Source organism: Rhamphochromis sp. 'chilingali' (genome assembly GCF_963969265.1).
Source record: "Rhamphochromis sp. 'chilingali' genome assembly, chromosome: 13".
Taxonomy (NCBI): domain Eukaryota; kingdom Metazoa; phylum Chordata; class Actinopteri; order Cichliformes; family Cichlidae; genus Rhamphochromis; species Rhamphochromis sp. 'chilingali'.
Genome location: NC_137940.1, coordinates 12724150 through 12744944, shown reverse-complemented (window position 1 = coordinate 12744944; position 20795 = coordinate 12724150). Strand labels below are relative to the sequence as shown.

At 39.8% G+C, this 20795-nt stretch overlaps 1 protein-coding gene across 5 annotated transcripts in view; it reads right to left on the bottom strand.

Moving 5' to 3' along the window:
• The window catches only part of cplx2b (complexin 2b), a 57417-nt gene that overhangs the window by 4584 nt on the left and 32038 nt on the right, over positions 1 to 20795 (bottom strand). For 2 of the 5 annotated variants that reach the window (XM_080900215.1, XM_080900217.1), the window contains exon 2: positions 14988 to 15154. In XM_080900215.1, the coding sequence (XP_080756341.1) occupies positions 14988 to 15018 (31 nt within the window). In that variant the 5' untranslated portion in view covers positions 15019 to 15154. Of the gene's footprint in view, positions 1 to 14987; positions 15155 to 15243; positions 15261 to 20795 lie in introns of those variants that run through there. The other 3 variants (XM_080900216.1, XM_080900219.1, XM_080900218.1) reach the window with 2 other exon arrangements.

The window sequence follows — 20795 nt, the reverse complement described above, 5'->3', positions numbered from 1 at the left end:
TCGTTATTATTTTTTTAAATCCAGATGTTAAATGTTTCCAAAACCGAACAAATAAGAAAAAGAAAAATAAGTTGCAGCAATAATTTCACTTAAGAAGAAGTCTAATAATACATTTGTGGCTGCTATGACGCAGACCGATTCAAAAGATAACATGTACCTGACACCTGCTTCTGTCATGGTTATCATCATCATCATCATCATCATCATAGTTTATTTACATAGCACTTTAAAAACACACAAGGCTGACCAAAGTGCTGAACAATAGAAATATAAGAGATACAGTAATAATAATAAATACGATAAAATAATAAATATAGTAAAAACAAAACACTTTTTTTTTTAGTCAACTATTAAAATACTGTGTGTTTGCATTTCTGAGGATTAGGTGGTGAACAGGTTCACCCAGGAGCTTCAAGGTCCGTTGGAAACAAGACGGAAGAAGAACAGCCAGCTGGAAGAGCTTCAAAGAAACACTGAGACAGAGGAAGACACATTCTTCCATCTGCTGTGGCCATCTGTTATCTCTATCTGTACCTCCGCATTCTGCTACTAAACATAATTCAGACTGAACGTAAGTTTTCAAAGTTTCTGGGCACAGCGTGTGGTGAAAAAATGAGACTTTATTATTATGAAGGAGATAGACTTTGGGCCTTTTTATACTTACAAATGAAAATATTGATCAATTAGAAAAAAATCTGAATGAAATCAAATCAAATATTTAACATCATTTATCAAACAAAAATGCTAACAACCTCTGATTACAGAATAATTAGGTACACATCCCAGTACAGGGTCGGAACCTTGCATGCTTTTCATTAAAAGTCTAAGGTTAACACTTACAATAGTAGAGTGGTGTTATCGGTGACGGTTACAGTCAGATACAATCAATTCTCAGAAATCTAAAAAACTAAAGCAAGCTGAGAAGTTCCCAGAGCAGTAAACAATTTTTTTTTCTGAAAACATTGATTCATTCAGATTCATTCATTGGCATTTTCTGTGTTACAAATACATTTTTTGGTTTATATCATAAAGAGATTAAAACTTAAACCACTGAAGGAAGTCTTTAATCTGCCTCCTCCACATTCTTGGATACGTTTCCCACACACTCACTCTTACTTACATTTGTCACTGGAGTTGCCTTTCAGATGTGAAAGCCACTCCCTCCGGTCTATCGATATTGCTGTTGTTACCTCCGTCTGATCGATAGTAAATACAGGACCACCTGAGAGTGTACAAATTATGGATTGTCCAGCAGAGAGAAAACTTCATCTGAGTATCGATCTGCCTCTCAGGGACTGGTGAGAGGACAGTCTGGCTGGCAGCCTGGTTTTCCAGCCTAGTGCCTTTCTTAAGCCTCACAAGCTGAATATGTCTTACTGCTCAGGCTGCTCAGGTTAATCATTGGAACATAGTCTTCTTGCGGTCCTCGATATGTTCATAAATACAAATACAATCTACAAGGTCTGTAAGTGGCCTGTTTGGAAGCAGATGGGGTCATTAAATATTGATTTTATCCATCATCATCAATTACAAACTCTATAATCTATCACAGATATATTGCAGTTATTTATTGTTATAATGCAGTAAAAACCCGAGTTAGTACCTCTCTTGCACAAGAGTCTAAAGAGACCAATTCTGAGTAAATTACTCAGAAGAAACGTGGCTTTAAAGACTCTGTGGTTCTCTCCTGGGTTTGTGAGCCTAGGGGCAGCTGCTCCTGTCGCTCCTCAGCAGACTCATGCAGTGGCCCTAATTGCCCTGCAGCGCTGTGTGGTGGCAGCAAACCTGCAGATGACAAATTAGCGCTCAGCTGGTGGGAGGGGCAGGCTGTGAAATGTTCCCTGTAACTTGCTGAGGAGGTGGGTTAAGGTCAGAGTGTGTGCTGTGGAGCTTTCATTGTGATAAAACACTCAGTTACACCATGTGTGAGCATGTACAGCTCATGAATCAGACGACCTTGGTTTTTGCCTTCACCTTAGAAATAGCTCAGTAGTTTTCAGATCCTTTAAACAGAGTATTTATCGCATGAGGTTTGCTTCTTTGTTCATTTGCAAAAGGACAATCTGTTATGCAGCAGAGCTCCAGTTATTTAAAAAAACAGTATGCAGCTGTATTCTCGCTTCAGATTATTTTTGAGGTGATGTCCAAGCACCGGACATTTCATGTCTCATTGTGATTTTTTATAGTACTGATGGAACAGAGTGAAGTTCTTTTATTGTTTTTTGCTCCCAATGTGTTCAGTAGGCTCATTCGCTGACAGTTATCTGTATCCATGCAACATGGGTTACAACACTTACTTGAAGCTGTTTACCAGAAAATATGTTCACCAACTCAATGGTAAGTGTCAATAAACACAAAGTACAGCTGAGTCTAATAATGATGTTTTATGGTTATAGTTTCTTAATCACAGTCTTTCAAGTCAAACTAACTATGACTACCTTTCTGGATCAAATGCAGGAACAGCCAAGTGATGTTTCCACCTGCCACCATTAGCACGATTAAAAGTTTAAGGTGTTTTGATAAGACTGTGCATGGTGAATATAATCTGTGTCAAGGATGCTCTCTTTGTCTTCCTCATCATCATCTCCGCAGCCTCGCGGGATCGTTAAAATAATTTCCCAGAGAGGCAGAGCATTTCCCTTTGCCCTTTTAACCACTTCAAAGAATGCATTTAGCCCGACTCTTGTATTTTGCTCATTTCTCTCTCTGCGTTTCAGTCTGTCGTTCCATTACCGTCACTGCAGTCCTTTCCTTTCCTTTCCTTTGCTTCTCATCCATCTCCCTGCTCCACCTTCACCACCTCCAACAATCCATTAGAGGCAAGCTCACAGATTTCCTCTGCAGACAAAGATAGGTAGTTTGAGGCTAAGTGCTCTAACGCCCTCAGTCCTTGCAATGTGCATTCAATCACTCATTACTTCACTATTTCCCAGACTCAAGTCTTTGTGCCACAGGAGCTGTAACGTACAAAAGCTCTGGGTTGGAAGGGGCAGAGATATGGAGCGTGATGGTTGCAGCACGGCTTCATCAGCATAAACTAGCTACCCAAAAGGCAAACAGTGGACAGCAGAGAGTCTCTGCAGATAAGATTTGATTGATTTAATAGATTTGGCTGAAGCTGATTAAGGAATGAAGTGGATAAATGTCTCAGCTGTATGTGGACAGATAACAGCAGAGAGAGAGATGCTCGTCATTACAAGCAGAGAGCTTTTACAAGGAGTAATTAGCAGCTGGGAATGAAAACCTCAGAAGAGGCTGAAATGGAAACTGAAATGAAATGGAGAGTAGATGTCTTTGTTGTATTTTCTGCAGTATTTGTCATTTTTATCTTTAAGTGCCTCTGCAGCCCTCTGCCCAACTGGAACAATGATTTGTTCTGTGTGGTGGGAGAATTTTCTAAGGCATAAAAATTAACCATAAATTAACTAAGAGCAAAAGAAAAACCAAAATTATTGCTCCTGGTGAAAATAACTGGGCATCACACACACTCAAGGATGTGAGAATGAACAACAATAACTTGTCCTGTACAGAAATGGTTGACAGATTTTCTTTTGTTTTGCTGTAAATAGATCAATATCTTTTTTTGGTCTTTATTAAATAAATAAATAAAAAGGGTTTTTGAGGCTATCTGGAGAATAACTAATGTTGACGGCAAGCTAAAATTAGAGTAAAAGACATTTTTCCATAAAGCAACTCCAGTAAAACTTCTTTTTTCTCCAGGAAACATACGGAAACCTGCTCTACTGAAAATATATGTTTCTCTAAATAGATCAGTAGACCAAAAAATCATCATCAAGCGGCTCTACTTAATAATCATTAGGAACCGTCATGTCAAACTAAGTGCTAAACTTTACAAAATACTCTGATTCCTCAAACTCTGTCCTGATAATCGAACCCTCTTTTAAGCACCTGGCCTTAATCCTGAAAAATAAAAAATATGAAATCCTAAAAAACGAAGAGCAAGGCATTTTCAATAACCATCATCCTGCAACATTTTCAGGTTGAATCCAGGAAAAAAAGAATTTCAAAGAGATCCATTTGCAAATCAGGTAAATCTGACTGAAAAAGCCTTTTAAAAAGATTTGTCAGACTCTGGAATACTTGGTGAGCAACTACGACTTTCACTGGAAGGAAACTGATCCTGGTCTGGGTTTGTGTTACACCTAGTAGCACAAAAATAAAACATTTCATTGTTAGAGGAAAGAATACATCCAATTATTTATAGAGTAATTATTTAAATACATAAAAAATGAATAGAAACTGAATGATACGACATCAGAGATCTAAATTTGGACAACCAGCAGCGTCCAGATATGGTGGTCACTTGCAACATACACTATCAAATTTATGATGGATAATACATCTTTTGCAGAAAAGATTATGGGTTAACCTAAAAGCACAGCAGAGCTTTAGTCATTTAATTTGTTATATAAAAATCATGTTAAAATAATTTCGTTTGTTTTGTGTTGCATTGTAGTTCTGTATGCATTTGGTAGAATTATAAGAAGCCAGTTCGCAGGACAGTCGACGTCTGTGTTTCAGACTTTCATTCGCTTTGTTTTCACTTGTTTAATTTCATTTCACTCATTTATTATGTTGACTCCATGTTGAAAAAATGCTTCTCCAGTGCATTTAAATGCAATGCCCAATGCAATGGGTACTAAGACAGTCTTGGTACCAGCAGCAATTAGAGACAAAGAGCCATCGCAGCCACAGCCTAAAAAAGTGTGGTTAGACATCAACCTGCTCTGAGAAGCAGAAGGGTTTGTATGTAGAATGATTAAAGACATTTTAAAGACTCAAATATCCCATTCAAATGTGTTTTGATGATACACTGACAAGCTGATTTTTCAGTTTTTCAGTGTTTTAAAACCATGAAATATAGAAACACAAAGTTCTCATGCTCAGTTATCATTGTTTACTCACTGAACTTCACTGTAACGGAAACTCTGACCAAACTTTTCATTTAAAAGAGAACAGATGATAAAATTAATTAATTAATAAATAAAAGACAAGCTATGCCCCACTGACTCCTCCGGCCAGTCAGATGGATGGCAGTGCTGTTGGTTAATTTGTGAGGGGTGGGGAGATTTGAAAAATGAAGCTCATTTTAATAATGGATTACCCTCGTTACCAAATTAGGCCTTCATAATTCACATGAGTGTCTGGATTTGCCACATCGATCAGATATTCGGGCAGCATGACAGGGTAGTTGTTTAACCCTTTGTCAGAATTCCACATTTCCAACTGGGAGCTTCTTTTTGCGGAGTCTAATCGACCGATCGCCATGCCCGCTGGCTTCCTGTCATTACTGTATCCTTATCTTCATCACGCCTGCACAGGAAATGAGAGGAGAAGCGCGACCTGCGTGGTCAGGACCGGTTCACGCTGATCTCTCAGAGAATATCTGAACATCTTTTATTTGAGCTTCTTTATGAGAAACGGCGAGACATTCGCATGTTTGATAACCTCCAGAACACAAAAAAGGCACGGAGTCCATATTAGGAATAAAATGAACGAACTGATGGCAGAGACAAAACATGGGCAACAGAGAGACTCAGAGATCACATCTTATCACTGGGGTTAATGACAAATTTCAAATATCCACATAGCTAATAATGTTCCACCTTAAAATGAAAAGTCACATATTGTTCTGTGAAAACTTGCTTGATATTTTTGCCAGTCCAAAGAACCCAGATTTCTGATAAAAAATAGTCCTGCTCAGATCCAAGCTCTTTGTTTTGAGGGGTACAGTAAGTGTTGGACATGCGTGCAATCATTTAATCTGAGGATTAAAATTTGATGCATGTACTATTTCATGATATTTGAGTTAAAAATACAGAGCATCTCTCTCTCGCTCATGTGTTTGTGCAGAGTTTTGTTCCCAGCCTGTGTGTGGATCGATCACGCTGCCCTGGACTGATTAATCCAACACATGGAAACTCTGATGAATGTGATTTGTAATTAAATAACCAGTAAATACAAACTGAGGCCTGCAGCTGAAATCTATACCTCAGTCTGCACCAATGAAACGTTCAGGAGGTCTCCCACAAGTAATGACATTAGTGAGGCTCAGCCTGAGAGTGTGTGAGGCTGGATTAGACAAAGTTTGCTTCCATGTGTTGTGTTTTACTGCACACACCTAAATTAAATGACATTTTTCTCTGTGTTTGTGCAGATAAAGCATAAACCGGAACCAGGCCTCAATCATGTCCACATGTGGAGAATTCACAAAGCTTTCCAAAGGCTCAGAAAATACATCACAGAATAAATGTGCACTGTCGTCTACGTGTTGATGGTTTTCTTTTCAAAGGAAAAATAAGTCTTTTTACAAAAAATGTTTCCACCAAGCTTGGAAACTACTATTTAAAATTGTTTAAGAATTAAGTTATAAGAGTGTCACATCTGTTTCATTGTGTTTCTTTTTAGTTTAGTTTTTTAATGTTGAAGTTTCAGGATTTTTTTCTTTGAATTTATGGGATAAATCTTCACTGAAGACTTGAGGAAAAAAAGGTTCTGGAAGCTGACGCATCAGAAACAGGAAAAACTAGGCAGTGTAAGAATCTGAGCAAATGGTAAATAGACAAAACTGCAGTGACTGCAGTGATGGAAACCTTGTCGTAGACAGGGTCAAGTAACTCACTTACCCACAGCAGGAAAGAAGTCCAATCCATGCAGCCTGAGCCCACAGAAGAGCTTCAGTAGAACAAACCTCTGAAAGCCTTATGATAGAAAGATGCTGGTAGACATATTGTGTAGACCGTGGTCAGACTGTCCACAATGTCCACTGCTGAAGGCACCTGTTCTGTGGACATCAGTATCTGAACTGAAGCTGGCTCCATTAAGAGGGCCAGTCCCCACAGTGCCCCCCATTTCCAGCTTTACAGTAGAAATAAATATGGTTTTGGCCTCTATGGATGATTTTCACTCTAAAATCTGCAGCCATACACGTATGCGTTCATGTTCTCATATTTTAGTCCAGATTAATATCTGAGAGTAAAAAGTTTAATCGATGGAGGAACGTTCACTGGGAAACTTTTCAGGCAATATAACTTGGTCTTGGTGCTTTGGTGTAATAAAGTGGGGGTTCTTCACAATATCGACTAGCTAAAACGTGCCTGATCCACAGTAGGAAAGACAAATATGACTTTAGTAAAAAAAAATGTACATTTCTTTTCACTTTTTTATTCCCTTTCTCCTGTTTATTTCCATATTTCTGTGTTTGTATGTTAATGGCACGAGAGTTCCTCACCTCATTTAAAGCCAGCGTGTAGTTAATAGGTTACTGCTGCCAGCTAGTGTCATGGAGATTATGTTTTGCTTTTGTGTGCTTCACCCTAAAGACCAAAACTCCATACAAAACATATGAAATGAACACTGTGCTCACAATGTTTTCTCCACTGATGTTCCAAATGCCAAAAATGATGAAGTGTTAATATTTAAATGTAGCAGAGTCTTTTCTTATTAAAATAAAATAAAAACAAACATTTTTCAAATAGTTTTATTCAGCGTTAGTCTCCCACTATAAAAAAATATATTAGGGGCATTGCTCTATCAGCTCTTTGCCATGGCATTAATAATTTACCTACCATTGATGCCTCAGCTTCCATAGACGACCTGCTATCTCACTATAACAATGAACTTATCAACCTCTTAGATACCTTGGCTCCCCCAAAAAACTTGAAAACTTGAACTCTCGCTCTGCCCCATGGTATTCATCCGAACTTCGCCAACTTAAAGCTACTGGACGCCACCTGGAACGTCTCTCCAGGAAAACAGGACTTACTATTCATAAGGACATGTGTCTCAGTCATATACAACATTATAAAGAAGCTATTCATCATGCTAAATCTGCCTACTACCCCTCTGTTATTGAATCCGCTAAAGGGAACACACACTTTGTTTTCTACATTACATAATATTGTTAAACCCCCAGATACCTTTGAAATACATACACACTGCTGCAGTTTGCAACAACTTTACCAACAACATCTTTATCAACAACTGTCCTCGTCCTGTGATATGGTCAATTGTTCTATCTGCATTTTTTGCCCTTCTCAACTGTCATCCTCTCTATCCAATTTTGAACTTCCCACAATAATTCAGCCAACTTCCATAATTACTAAGTTAAAGTCATCATCGTGTAAACTTGATCCACTGCCGACTAATCTTGTCAAACTCTCATTCCCGTCTCTTGCCCCACTGATTACTAATATCATACACTCCTCTCTTATATCTGGTTCTGTTCCTTATTCTCTTAAAACTGCAATAATAACACCCATACTGAAAAAGAATGGTTCAGATCCCTCCAATCTAAATAATTTCAGGCCAATTTCAAATCTCCCTTTCTTAGCAAAAATTCTGGAAAAGATATCTAGCTGCACAGGTTCATCGTCATCTCACTGGAAATAACTTGTGCGAACAGTTTCAGTCCGGCTTCCATTCAAGTCACAGTACAGAAACAGCCCTAGTAAAAATCACCAATGATCTTCTGCTTGCAGCTGACTCTGGACTTATCTCCATCCTCATTCTCCTTGACCTCACAGCAGCTTTTGACACTATCTCCCACTGCATCCTTCTTCACAGATTAGCATCTATTGGTATCAATGGTACAGTACTCGCCTGGTTTACCTCTTATCTCTCTGGCCGCTCACAGTTTGTTTAATTACTCACTCACAGATCATGGTCTACTCCAGTTAATTCCGGTGTACCCCAAGGCTCTGTCCTGGGTCCTTAACTTTTTATCATCTATCTACTACCCCTAGGTAATATTTTCAGGAAGCATAGCATCCAGTTTCACTGCTACGCAGATGACACCCAGCTCTACCTGTCCCCCAAACACACAGCTACTCTCCCACCCAGATCCATTTCTGACTGTTTAAGTGAAATCAAGGTCTGGTTTACTCACAACTTTCTTAAACTTAATGGCAATAAAACAGAATTCATTTTATCAAAACTGACTATAGTCCCAACCACAAGTCTTTCATTATCCATTGATAACTCTGTTGTCACACCTTCCCCTCAGGTTAAGAGTCTTGGTGTCATCCCCGATAGCACTCTGTCCTTCACAGCACATATAAATAATATCACTCGGTCTTCCTACTTTCATCGCCGTAATATTAACCGCCTTCGTCCCTCACTCACTCCAAACAGTACTACCATACTTGTCAATGCTCTTGTCACATCTCGTTTAGATTACTGTAATTCTCTTCTCTATGGTCAACCTCATAAATCCCTCCATAAATTGCAATTAGTTCAAAATACAGCTGCTCGTATTATTTCCATAACTAGATCCACTGAACATATAACACCTGTTCTTAAACAGCTCCATAGGCTTCCAATTCACCTCAGTGTTAATTTCAAGATCCTACTTCTCACTTTCAAAGCGCTTCATAACCTTGCTCCTCCATATTTATCCGATCTTCTCCATACATACTCACCCCATCGTACACTCTTTTTTTTCTAAGCCTCAGATTCTGCAGGGTTTTTATTTTTAGACTAATGTCCTTACACGACCACCTCAACACTTCAACACTCCCACTTCATATCAGAATGGTCATGTTCCACCTCAGGACTGAAACCGTGTTTTGTTTTTTGTTTTGTGTGTGTGTGTGTGTGTGTGTGTGTGTGTGTGTGTGTGTGTGTGTGTGTGTGTGTGTGTGTGTGTGTGTGTGTGTGTGTGTGTGTGTGTGTGTTTGTTTGCTTGTATATATTCATGAACAGCCAGCTGTGTCCTGGTGAAATAAATGCCACCCTGTTCCAAGGGAAAAGGTCACTGCACTCAAGCACACCTCTACAGGAGCTAAATTACAACAAACACAAACATTGGGGATGGATGGATGGACAGGTGGTTGGATGGATGATAAAGGAATGGATGAATGGGTGGATGGATATTATAAGGAAATGGCTGATGCTGTTTTACTGATGATTCTGATGAATGTGACGACTTTAAAGCTTGAGAGAGGAAAGAGGATCACGGTTACTTTAATCCCATATTTGTGTGATAAAGAATGTGTTCAGATGCAAGGAGGCAACGGTTTGCTGTCAGTAATGAAATTATTTAATCTTATTTACTCTAATATGCCACACGTTAGCAGCATTATTTACAAAAATATTATGTGCTGTGAATCAGGGTTGACATGACTTGGCGTTGTCACGATCCTGGGTCATTTGACCCAGCGTTTCAAGTTTTAGTTTTGTTTTTTTAAATGTTTATGGTTTATGTTTAAGTTCATTAGGTTATCTAAGTTCGTTTGTTTATCAGATTCCCTTGTGTTTTCAACGCCTGTGTTAAGTCTTCCTTGTCCTTTTATGTGTTTCATGTCTGAATGTCTTTTGTTATCAAGTTCATGTAGTCATGTCTGTGTTTCATTATGTTTCCCGTTTTATTTTGAAGAGGTCCTGTGTTCTTAGGTCAAATGTGATTAGTTGTATTCTCCCCTTGTGACTTTGTTATGTTCATTTGTTTCAGCTGTTTCCCTATGTGTTTCCACTTCCCTCATTATTCTCCTGTGTGTATTTAGTCCGTGTGTTTTCAGTCATTCCTTGTCAGGTCGTCTGCTAATCCACGTTGTGTCTCCAGGTATCAACGCCAGTCTTCATGTTTAAGTTTTTTTTTTCCATGTTTTACTTTTAGTTCACCCAGTTTAGGTTTTTGTTTAGTTTCACCCATGCCCTTTGTTTGTATCCATTTTTGCCAGCCTTAATAAACGGCTTGTTTTTGTCCACGCCACGTTTCACATTCTGTTTTGGACTGCAATTGAGTCCTTTTTACAATACATACTCACGTAATGTCACCTCAGCCAGACTGTGACAGGCGTTAAGGCCTACCTGTGCATTTATGCATGTGACTGAACCAATGTGGATCATTAAAATATCACCAGATCACCTGATAAATGGGCATTGGCACTTAGGTCACATGCCCCATAAGCCAGATTCTATGAATCATCAAATGCAGGTGGCATCTTTGCCTGTTGGGGCATCACTGGAAGCTCTAATTTGCATTTGTTCACTCAACTACTTCTGACCCAACCCAGATCTCGGCTGAAGTCCCGGGGTGACCGTGCGTTTGCTCTGGCTGCCCCGGTACTGTGGAATACCCTTCCTCTCGACCTCCGCGCATCTGATTCCATTGCACTGTTCAAATCACGACTAAAAACCCACTTATTCAATCTTGCCTTTCCCTCTAGTTAATATTTCTTTTATGATTTTATTTCATGTACTTTTATGCTCATTTAAATTCTTGTTTGCTCTGTACCTGTTGCTTTCCTATGTATCAGTGACAGCTACCTGCTTGCATACTTAGTACTTGCTTTGGTCCTATTTCTATTATCCTGCTCCTGTTCTCTATGTTACTTGGCATACCCTTGGTTTTTAAGTGTGCTTTATAAATAAAGTTTATTATTATTATTATTATTATTATTATTATTATTATTATTATTATTATTTGTTGGGGAGGAGGCCCCGGGGCAGACCCAGGACAAGCTGGAGAGATTATATCTCTCGGCTGGCCTGGGAACGCCTTGGTGTTCCCCCGGATAAGCTGGAGGAGGTGGCTGGGGAGAGGGAGGTCTGGGCCTCTTTGCTTAGGCTGCTGCCCCCCGCGACCCGGCCCCGGACAAAGCGGATGAAGATGGATGGATGGATGGATTATTTGTTGATCTTATTGAGCCAGCTTGTCTGCAGCAACATGTGAAACTGTCGAAACATTACTGTACACCAGAAGCAACTGTTGAAGGCAGCAACACTAGCTCTCTTATGAGAAAGAGCGATAGAAGAGAACACACACAAGGAATAAGCATAGAAGAATCGATTGCAGGAAAACTGAGAAGAAGAAAGGAAGAAGGAGTCAAAGGAGAGGAGCAGATATAAATTAGTCCTGTGACAAAGTGGGAAGGCTGAGCTTTAAAGGAATAAATCTCATTTCATTTTGGCCGGTAGTCACCGAGCTGACTGAACTAGATGAGAGGGCTGATTTAAGGAGGCATAACCTCAGTACCCTTGGGGGACCTTCACTTACAAGAACATTCACTTAGATCTGTTTTAGTTTGCTCTTCGTGAATGAGCCCAATCTCAGCTAGCATAAAAGCCACATGGGGTGTAAATGACAGGCTGAGTCAAAAATATGGAATTGCAAAGGAAATACAAGAGGATAAAACTTATTATCACCATTATTGTCATAAATCTCCTTTCCTGTTACAGTTTGTCAGTGAAATAAACTAAATATGTTTTTTTAAAACCAAAAAATAAGAAACGAGAGAACTAAAGTGCTGCTGCTGAGGTTGGACGTGCCTTTGCATAAATATGCACACATACACAACAGGTTTTAAAATGAGGACAGTGCTCTGTGGGAAACATCTACAGGCTTCTCCACCACAGTACCCACACCAAACACCTAAACTTTCTTTATGCCTTCAACAAATTTCACTTAAAGTATAGATTTGAGTAGGGCTGCCACAAATGATTATTTTGATAGTCGACTAGTCACCGATTATTTTTGCGATTAGTCGACTAATCAGATCATGCATCCATTGGACGTAAAACGTACAGCTTATTGCACCAGCACGCATCTGCTCTTATATAACTATCATTAGCTTACAGCTTTAAGTGTTTAAGGTATGTACTAACTAAAAATAAAGACAAGATGATAGTTTATTAAATTTTGATGAAATTTGCAGATTGTTTCGGTGAAGTTTAATAAACTCCTTGCTATCTAAAATATAACGGGACACCGGAGTATATTCTCGAGCATCTCGCAGTTCTGATAATCAGTTGTCTGCTTGACGTTTATTCAGCTGTGTAAAAACTACAACTTTAATCTCAGCCAAACCGATTTACTCAGGAACAAATAAAATACTAAAAAAAGCCAAACAATAACATTTTTAAGTTATCTAAGTGACTTATATGTGTTTAACCTGAGTAGCGAAAGACGGCGGTGGGTTTGAAAACGATTTGCCGGGAGTCCGGTGTTCTCACGGGCTCTAGTGAGCCTTGCCCCCGGCTAGCTATCGAGCTAGTGGGTAACAGACTTCTCTGAAAATGTAGGAGCGCTTTTGAAAATGTGTGGTGTCTTGATAAACTGAGCAGATATTTGAGGTTTACACAGATGCATTCTCGCCTGAAAATATGTTAAACGTTTATTTTGTGACCCAGAAAGTATAATAAGAGTAATATTAAAACTAACTAGCTGCCGCCATTGTTGGAAACTGAGCAGGGCTGCGCTATGAATTCTGGGACAGAGCTACTTCTTCTTCGGGGTTTAACGGCAGCTGGCATCCTTGTACATGCAGTGCTGCCATCTTCTGTTTCAGTCCGTTATTACAATCTTAAATTATACTACTTATTCCTGCGTCTTTTGGGATCTTACAAAGCTTCAAACGACACGTCGACTATTAAATCAGTCATCGACGATTTTGATAGTCGACGTAATCGTGACTAGTCGACCAATCGTGGCAGCCCTAGATTTGAGAGCTCAAAGCACTGGAACTTGACCCATTTGCTAGTCCACTGAATTAGCCTCAGGGAGGAGGACCAATTTTTGGGAGCTTCTGGTGCAGTCAGGTCAGGTTTCCAGTTCACACATTCATTTTTATGAAGCCAGATACATTTTTTTAAATGCTACTAGAAGCCTATATGGTTGTCAGGTGATAGCTATAGTAATCACAGCCATACCTTTTTAGATGTAATTTGTAACGGCCGCCATTTTCTTTGTGAGTATTTATTGCATTGCGTGCTGCGGGGGAAAGCCTGTTCTAATGTTTGAGTCTATTTTTTAGCACCTGACCATCCCTTTTTGCTTCTCATCCGTAAACTCTCTCCATACTCGTTCATGTGATTCTTGCGTAGGTGGTTGAAGAGGTTTGTCGTGTTTGAGTCTGTGGTAGGGACCTGTTTACGGCATAATTTGCATAGTACAGTTTTCTGGTCCGTGTCAGACTTTTTCATAACCAAACCCTGTCCATGCTACAGCAGTAGCCCCTCCTTTAGGAATAAGGTCCTGGATTTGTTTTGACTGGTCCTTCTATTTGGAGCTACCTGGTTCTGCCTCATCTTCACTGGCCATGCTGGTATTCTCTGTGCATGCATCCATGTGGTGACTGTAAGCACCATTTATAGCTACTTCATGTTTTTATTTGAGGTAATTTGTTTGATGCATATTCTGAAATTTGATGTTTGAGAATGATGTATATAATTTCAGTTTATTTTGAAAAGTCTCAACAGGATCTTGAGCTTTAATATGAAAGGTTTATGTGGGAAAATAAACAGAATAAGCAGATGGCGGAGTCACACGATTGTTTTTGCTAACGAAAGTACGCATAGAAACAGTCATCTGTCTGTCCATAGTGTGGTTATTTTAAATATAAGCGCAAGAGAGAACTTTAAGAAATTAATATAGCCACTACAGTGACCATCAAAACGATGAAAAAATATTGCCATAAACAGTTTATTTTGCGACACCACGAGACAAACAATAGCGTAATAAGAAAACGATAGATGTTTTCATATTGGCATCCAATATATATTGTCCTATTGAACAACCCTACTTCTGCTGCAGCGGCATCCCACAGTGGAGAATCAAGCGTGACTCCCCAAGAAGACTTAGCTTGAGCAAGTTGAAGACGATCTTAAATGACGACGTCTAACCCTTGAGTAAGCAAAGGTCAAGGCCACAGATCACAAGGCCTGGAAGTGCATCGTTGACCAAGATGGAAACCCTACAACACCCACGGCAATGTATTGGCTTCATGCACGACCTCTCCTGCTGACTGCCAGCTAGGGACAAAAGATCTCTCCTTTACTTTCTACATGGACTATCTACATGCAGCCATGTGATCGAACATAACTGGTCAAACTACAAGCCGATTCAAAGAGAAACCAGAAAGCCTTCATGTTTATATGCACATATGTGTTTGTACAGCATCTTAAACAGAAAATATCTCCAACTCTAATGTATTCTCAGGAAAAGCATTTAGGACTGCAGTACTTACCACCTAGAGCTTGCTTCATTACAAAATCCATGATTCCTGCTGATTAGTACAGATGTTCTTCTTCAAGCTGGAGACAACTGAGCATTCAGCCACCAAGCCCGGGATCTGTGAGTGTCTCAGTTCTTCCCCCTTCCTCTGTGATGCCGAGCGTCTTCAGCAACTCTCTGCTGGACACAAGAGATTGAAAAAAGAAGCAATTAAACAAACCATACAGCTGTAAAACAGTAAACTGTTTTCCTCACATAGAAAAACACACCAGTGATTTGATTTAAATTTAAGCTTTTGCAGCTGTAAACAATCATATTTCCTCCTTTGTAGAAAGTGCATGATTACATCTCCAAACACGGTGAAAGATCCGCAACACGCCTGGCATCAGGGAGCATGAGACAGCATTTCCTTCTGAGTTTAAAACAACACATAATGGGATCTTTTTAACACTCTTTACCCCGTGACAGATATCCCTTCCTGGGAAGATCGTAGATCAATACTGAGCCCTTTTGCTCTGAGTCACTTATCCGACTGTAACTGAATACCAGAGCAGTCAATAAGTGGTCATACATATTTAATGGAAAAGTGAAAGAAATGCAGTTGTTTTCTATTTAGATTGACCTGAAACATATGAAAAATACTAAACATGTATGAGAAAATCAGGCTGTGCTCACTCATACAGCATCAACATAAAAACACACACTAGATTCATGAGAATGAAAAATCCTGTCTACATCAAAAGTCTATATCTAATTAATATTGCATACACTATGCTAATCTCACTGTCTCACTTTCAGAAGCGACTTCGTGTATTTCAACCCAGCTGGTAATAAAATCACTTTTGCATAAATTTCATCTTTAGCTAAATCTGATTTACTCAGCTTCAGTAAAGCTGCAGGTTTGACTGTGATTCAGTGACTGCAGTGCACACTTTTGTGTCTGTAATCAGAATTATTATTTAAACTGATTCTCAGAATAAATCGATCAGGTGGAATTACCAGCTGAGACATCGACTGTGCAGTAAAAAACTGTCGTATCATCTGTACAGAGACTGCAGATGAAAAATGTGAGCATGTAATGATTATTGCTGCTTTTCTGGTGTACTGATGGAACAAACTGTCATAAGATCTGATACTTGAAGATAAAATGCTGAAAATATGGCTGCATGTACAGGTCCTATTAAAGAGGTAATGTATGGATTTAACCGGTGCAAGAAAATAAAAATCCAGAATGTAAATAATGCAAGAGTGAATATGCATCTCGAAGAAGAAGCTCAGAAAAATTTAGCTAGCTGTAATATCAAATCCAGGAATTTGGATGACATTGGTACCAACTAGGGCTGCCAAGATTAGTCGACTAGTCACGATTACGATTTAAAGTTATAGTTTTTACACAGCTGAATAAACGTCAAGCAGACAACTGATTATCAGAAATGTGCGATGCTTGAGAATATACTCCGGTGTCCTGTTATATTTTAGATAGCAAGGAGTTTATTAAACTTCACCAAAACAATCTGCTAATTTCATTAAAATTTAACAAACTATCATCTTGTCTTTATTTTTAGTTAGTACAGACCTTAAACACTTAAAGCTGTAAGCTAATGATAGTTATATAAGAGCAGATGCATGCTGGTGCAATAAGCTGTACGTTTTACGTCCAATGGATGCATGATCTGATTAGTCGACTAATCGCAAAAATAATCGGTGACTAGTCGACTATCAAAATAATCGTTTGTGGCAGCCCTAGTACCAACTACTATATTTTCCATCCATCCATCCATCTTCTTCCGCTTATCAGGGGCCGGGTTGTGGGGGCAGCAGCCTAAGCAGAGAAGCCCAGACCTCCCTCTCCCCGGCCACCTGCTCCAGCTTTTCCGTGGGAACCCCAATGCATTCCCAGACCACCTGAGAGATATAATATCTCCAGCGTGTCCGGGTACTTAAACTCTTCCACTTGGGGCAGGAACTCATCCCTGACCTGGAGTGGGCAGTCCACCCTTTTCCAGCTGAGGACCATGGCTTCAGATTTGGAGATGCTGATTCTCACACTCAGCTGTGAACAATTCCAGTGCAAGCTGGAGGCCATGACCCGATGAAGCCAACAGAACCACATCATCTGCGTAAAGCAGAGATGAGATTCAGAGACCACCCAAGTGAAAGCCAAATTGGCTACACCTAGAAATTCTGTCCATATAAATTACGAACAAAATCCGTGACAAAGGGCAGTCCTGGCAGAGTCCATCACCCACCGGGAACGAGTCTGACTTATTGTTGGCTTTGCAGACCAAGCTCTTGCAATGGTTGTATAAGGATCGAATGGCCGGTAGCGATATTCCCGAAGCACCTCCCACAGGACACTCCGAGGGACACAGTCGAATGCCAAATCTACTATATTTTTTTAAAGTAAAACATCTAATTTATTATGGTGACATTAAACTGGCCAACATGACACTCACCGTGCATGTTCTTCAAATAGTTGACACTAAGGAGATGAGTGATAAAACTATGGTAACAGTTTGTTAGCATTGACAACGCTAGCAGTGCAGATTTTCTTCCCATCTGAAGAAAACATGCACAATATGTGCTGTGCAAACTTTGGATTTTAAGTTTTCTTTTTTCTTTGTTGGCTTCTTGGTCATTAGACAAATTGCAGCCTGAATGCTCATTGGCCCATTCTGAATACAGTGCCCCATCCTGTGCTGCTGTATAAACTCACTTGTATCTATTTGATTAACTGTGCAAGTGGCAGCCAAGATGAAATCCTCCACATTTATTGCACCTGGCGAACCAGAACAGCATTTCCATTTTGAAGCAGATCTCTCCTGCTCTCCTCGCTGAACACTCGTGGCATCATTTTGATACGCCAGTATTTGCCAGGGCTGAATGGTGCCGGGATGAAATAGGAAGGGACGGCAGATTGAGCTGCACAGCTTATTCTGGGAGGTGACACGGGAGACGAGGCCGAGTGGGATGGCAATCCATTTGTAACTGTGACCGAACGCCTCGAGGGGTGAAGTACCTCATTTCAATACACACACATTCAGAAATTCAAAATCGGCATGCTCACCCACACGCAAGATTTGATTAAAAAGACTGCAAATGTATGCTGATAGACAATAGAAGAAATGTCAGACTGTTAACCTGGTGAGGAGAGTAAGTGTTTCTGCATGAATGTGTGCGTGCTTACGGAGAGGTGCATGCAGAAATATGTGACTATCATTTGAGTTTAACTGGAATCACATGTATTTTGTCATGTTTCTCAGGTCTGTCTGAATTTCTACGAACATTATTGCTAAGGATTGTCTTATTGCATTGGAGTCACACTGGGTTAAATATGTACACTTGGGTTTTAAGGGGTATTTATTATTTTCTTCTTTTTTTGGATTGTATGGAAGCCCCAAACGCAATTTCATTGTTCTTGACAATGACAATAAATAAATAAATACTAAATACTAAATACTAAAGAACTCTGAACAGCTGTGTATGTGTGAGTAAAGTCTCTTTAGTCATAAGCTGTTGGCTTTTCCAGTTTCCAGCCTCAGTCCAGTGACATGTAACTGGCTGGACCTTTGCAGCCTGTTGTTTACATGTTGTAGCTGTGTACTGACACCAGGGGGCAGTGTCAGAAATACGCTGACCAGCTGGTCTGGTCTGGCTCATGTTTTTGCTGTTGTCAGACCTTTAGCTTAGCCGCTCCTACAGGTATGACCAAAGTCGTAAAAGAGGAAGAATGAGTGTTTTAGCGAACTGAACGTGAAGATTATAAACAAAGAAAACACGCCATTGCAGCCCACTTGGGCTTGTAATCACATTTTTTTGATCTTTAATTTATTTTTGTGCTTCTTTCTGCTCCTAAATGCTGCAGTTGCTCCTTCTCTATTGAAGCCCACTTTTCAACCACACCATGTGCGTGTTGCATTCTTAAAATCCATCACAAATGCACCACAAACTGCACTTTGTGATAATTAGTCATTCTAAGCTGGCTGTGTAGGTGTTGCCTCAGCGTCTGGTGCCGTCCAAGCTGACTTCTTACAGACCTGACTAGCTAAATCAAACAGGTCACTTTGGTTCAGTTGGAGGTGAAAGTGGGGTTTTTTCCTTCTGTCTTGAGTACTTTTTTGGTCACTGTCTCAACAAGACGGCAGCTGTCGTGGTAAATGTCCCGGCTGCTTTAAGAAGGTCAGAGGTTACAGTCCTTACAGTCACCTGCAGTTCAACTATTAGATATTAAACTCATTCTTTTAACCACTGAGGAAGAGAAACAAATATATACCTGTGGCCTTTTGGATGAATGGACTGCATTCATACAGCTGCACAGCTCTAGTCTTCCAAACCACTCAAAGTGCTTTATACTACAACCACATTTACTCACACACACACTTTTATTATAGCAATAAATATACAATTTAACTATCACGCACAGTTTATGGGCTTCTGATAGCGAGCGAGCCTCTGTGTCCTTCAACAGAACAATGAACACTGGAAACAGACGCCACACACACAAGGAGAGGATTCTTTCTTATTATGCTGCTTTCCTGAAACTTCTATATGTGTGCATGTGCTTTTCTAATACCACTGTGGCCAACTTTCTGGTGCATGAATAACACAGCATGTAGTTCCTGCAGTACGTAATTTGGGTTATTTTGAACTGTGAATCATCCAAAGCTACTGTAGTGGAGTCCAAGAATAAAAATCTAGTGCTGGAAATGAGCAGAACAGGTCCACACTTAGCTAAATGTCACATAACTGGTGCCTTGGGCTTTATTATACACAACAATAAGTGAATATTAACGATCAGCAGTGATGTAAGGTGTAAAGTTACTACAAAACTAGCACACAGGAGCGCCGATGGCAAATAATAAACGAAGAAGTTTTTGTTGTCATATTGCAGTTTTTTTTATGTTAGATTTTGTGTATTTTATTGTATTTTGTATTTTTTTGTTATGTATTTTCATAACAAGGATGAAAAGAAGTTCCACAACACTTTATGTATCTGCTATCGGGGGGAAGACGGTGGGTGTGTGGCTGCTGTGTGTTTGTGCGTAGCGTAATCGGCTGCTGACATTCATTGCTGTAATGTATAAAGATACAGGAACCCATCTGAGCCCACGCATCCCTAACAGGACGGGCCATGTGTCCGTGTTTAATACGATCCCAGCTGGTCAGGTGTGGCATGTTTCTGTGATACAGTGAATGTGGGTTTTTTCATAATAATGTTTTTTTACTGTTTGTAACAAAGGCAAAGATAAGATAAGCTTCCAACCCTGAGCTGGAAAAAAATTGAAGACTGGATGTATGTTGTTTTTTTTCCTGGTATTTCACCTGAACAAAACGTGCAGCAGCGTAGCAGAAGCAGGGACGCATCTCATGAACTGGACGAGGGGTCTGCGCGTGTGTCTGTGTGTGCACGCATTTGGAAGCAGAACATTTCTCTTATCATTACAGAAACAGACTCAAGGACTCACTAATGGAATAAAGGAAAGATGCGGCTGTCAGACAAGGACATCTGGAAGAGGACACACACACACGCGCACGCACACACACACACGCGCACACACACACACGCACATGCGCGCGCACACGCACACGCACACACACACACAGGGGCATTCTCTTCCTACCTTTGACATATAAAAATGTCTGACTGTATGTTTGAATGTTTGATTAGTTTTTATATAATAAAAGAAGTTTGGTTTTTAAAAGGAATTGTTTGAAAACTATTAAAAATGATGACTCTTTATAGTGTCACGATTTAATTACTAATACTTAAATAAAACATGTCGATTCAAAAGAGAAAGTGGGCACAAGATAAAGGCCAATC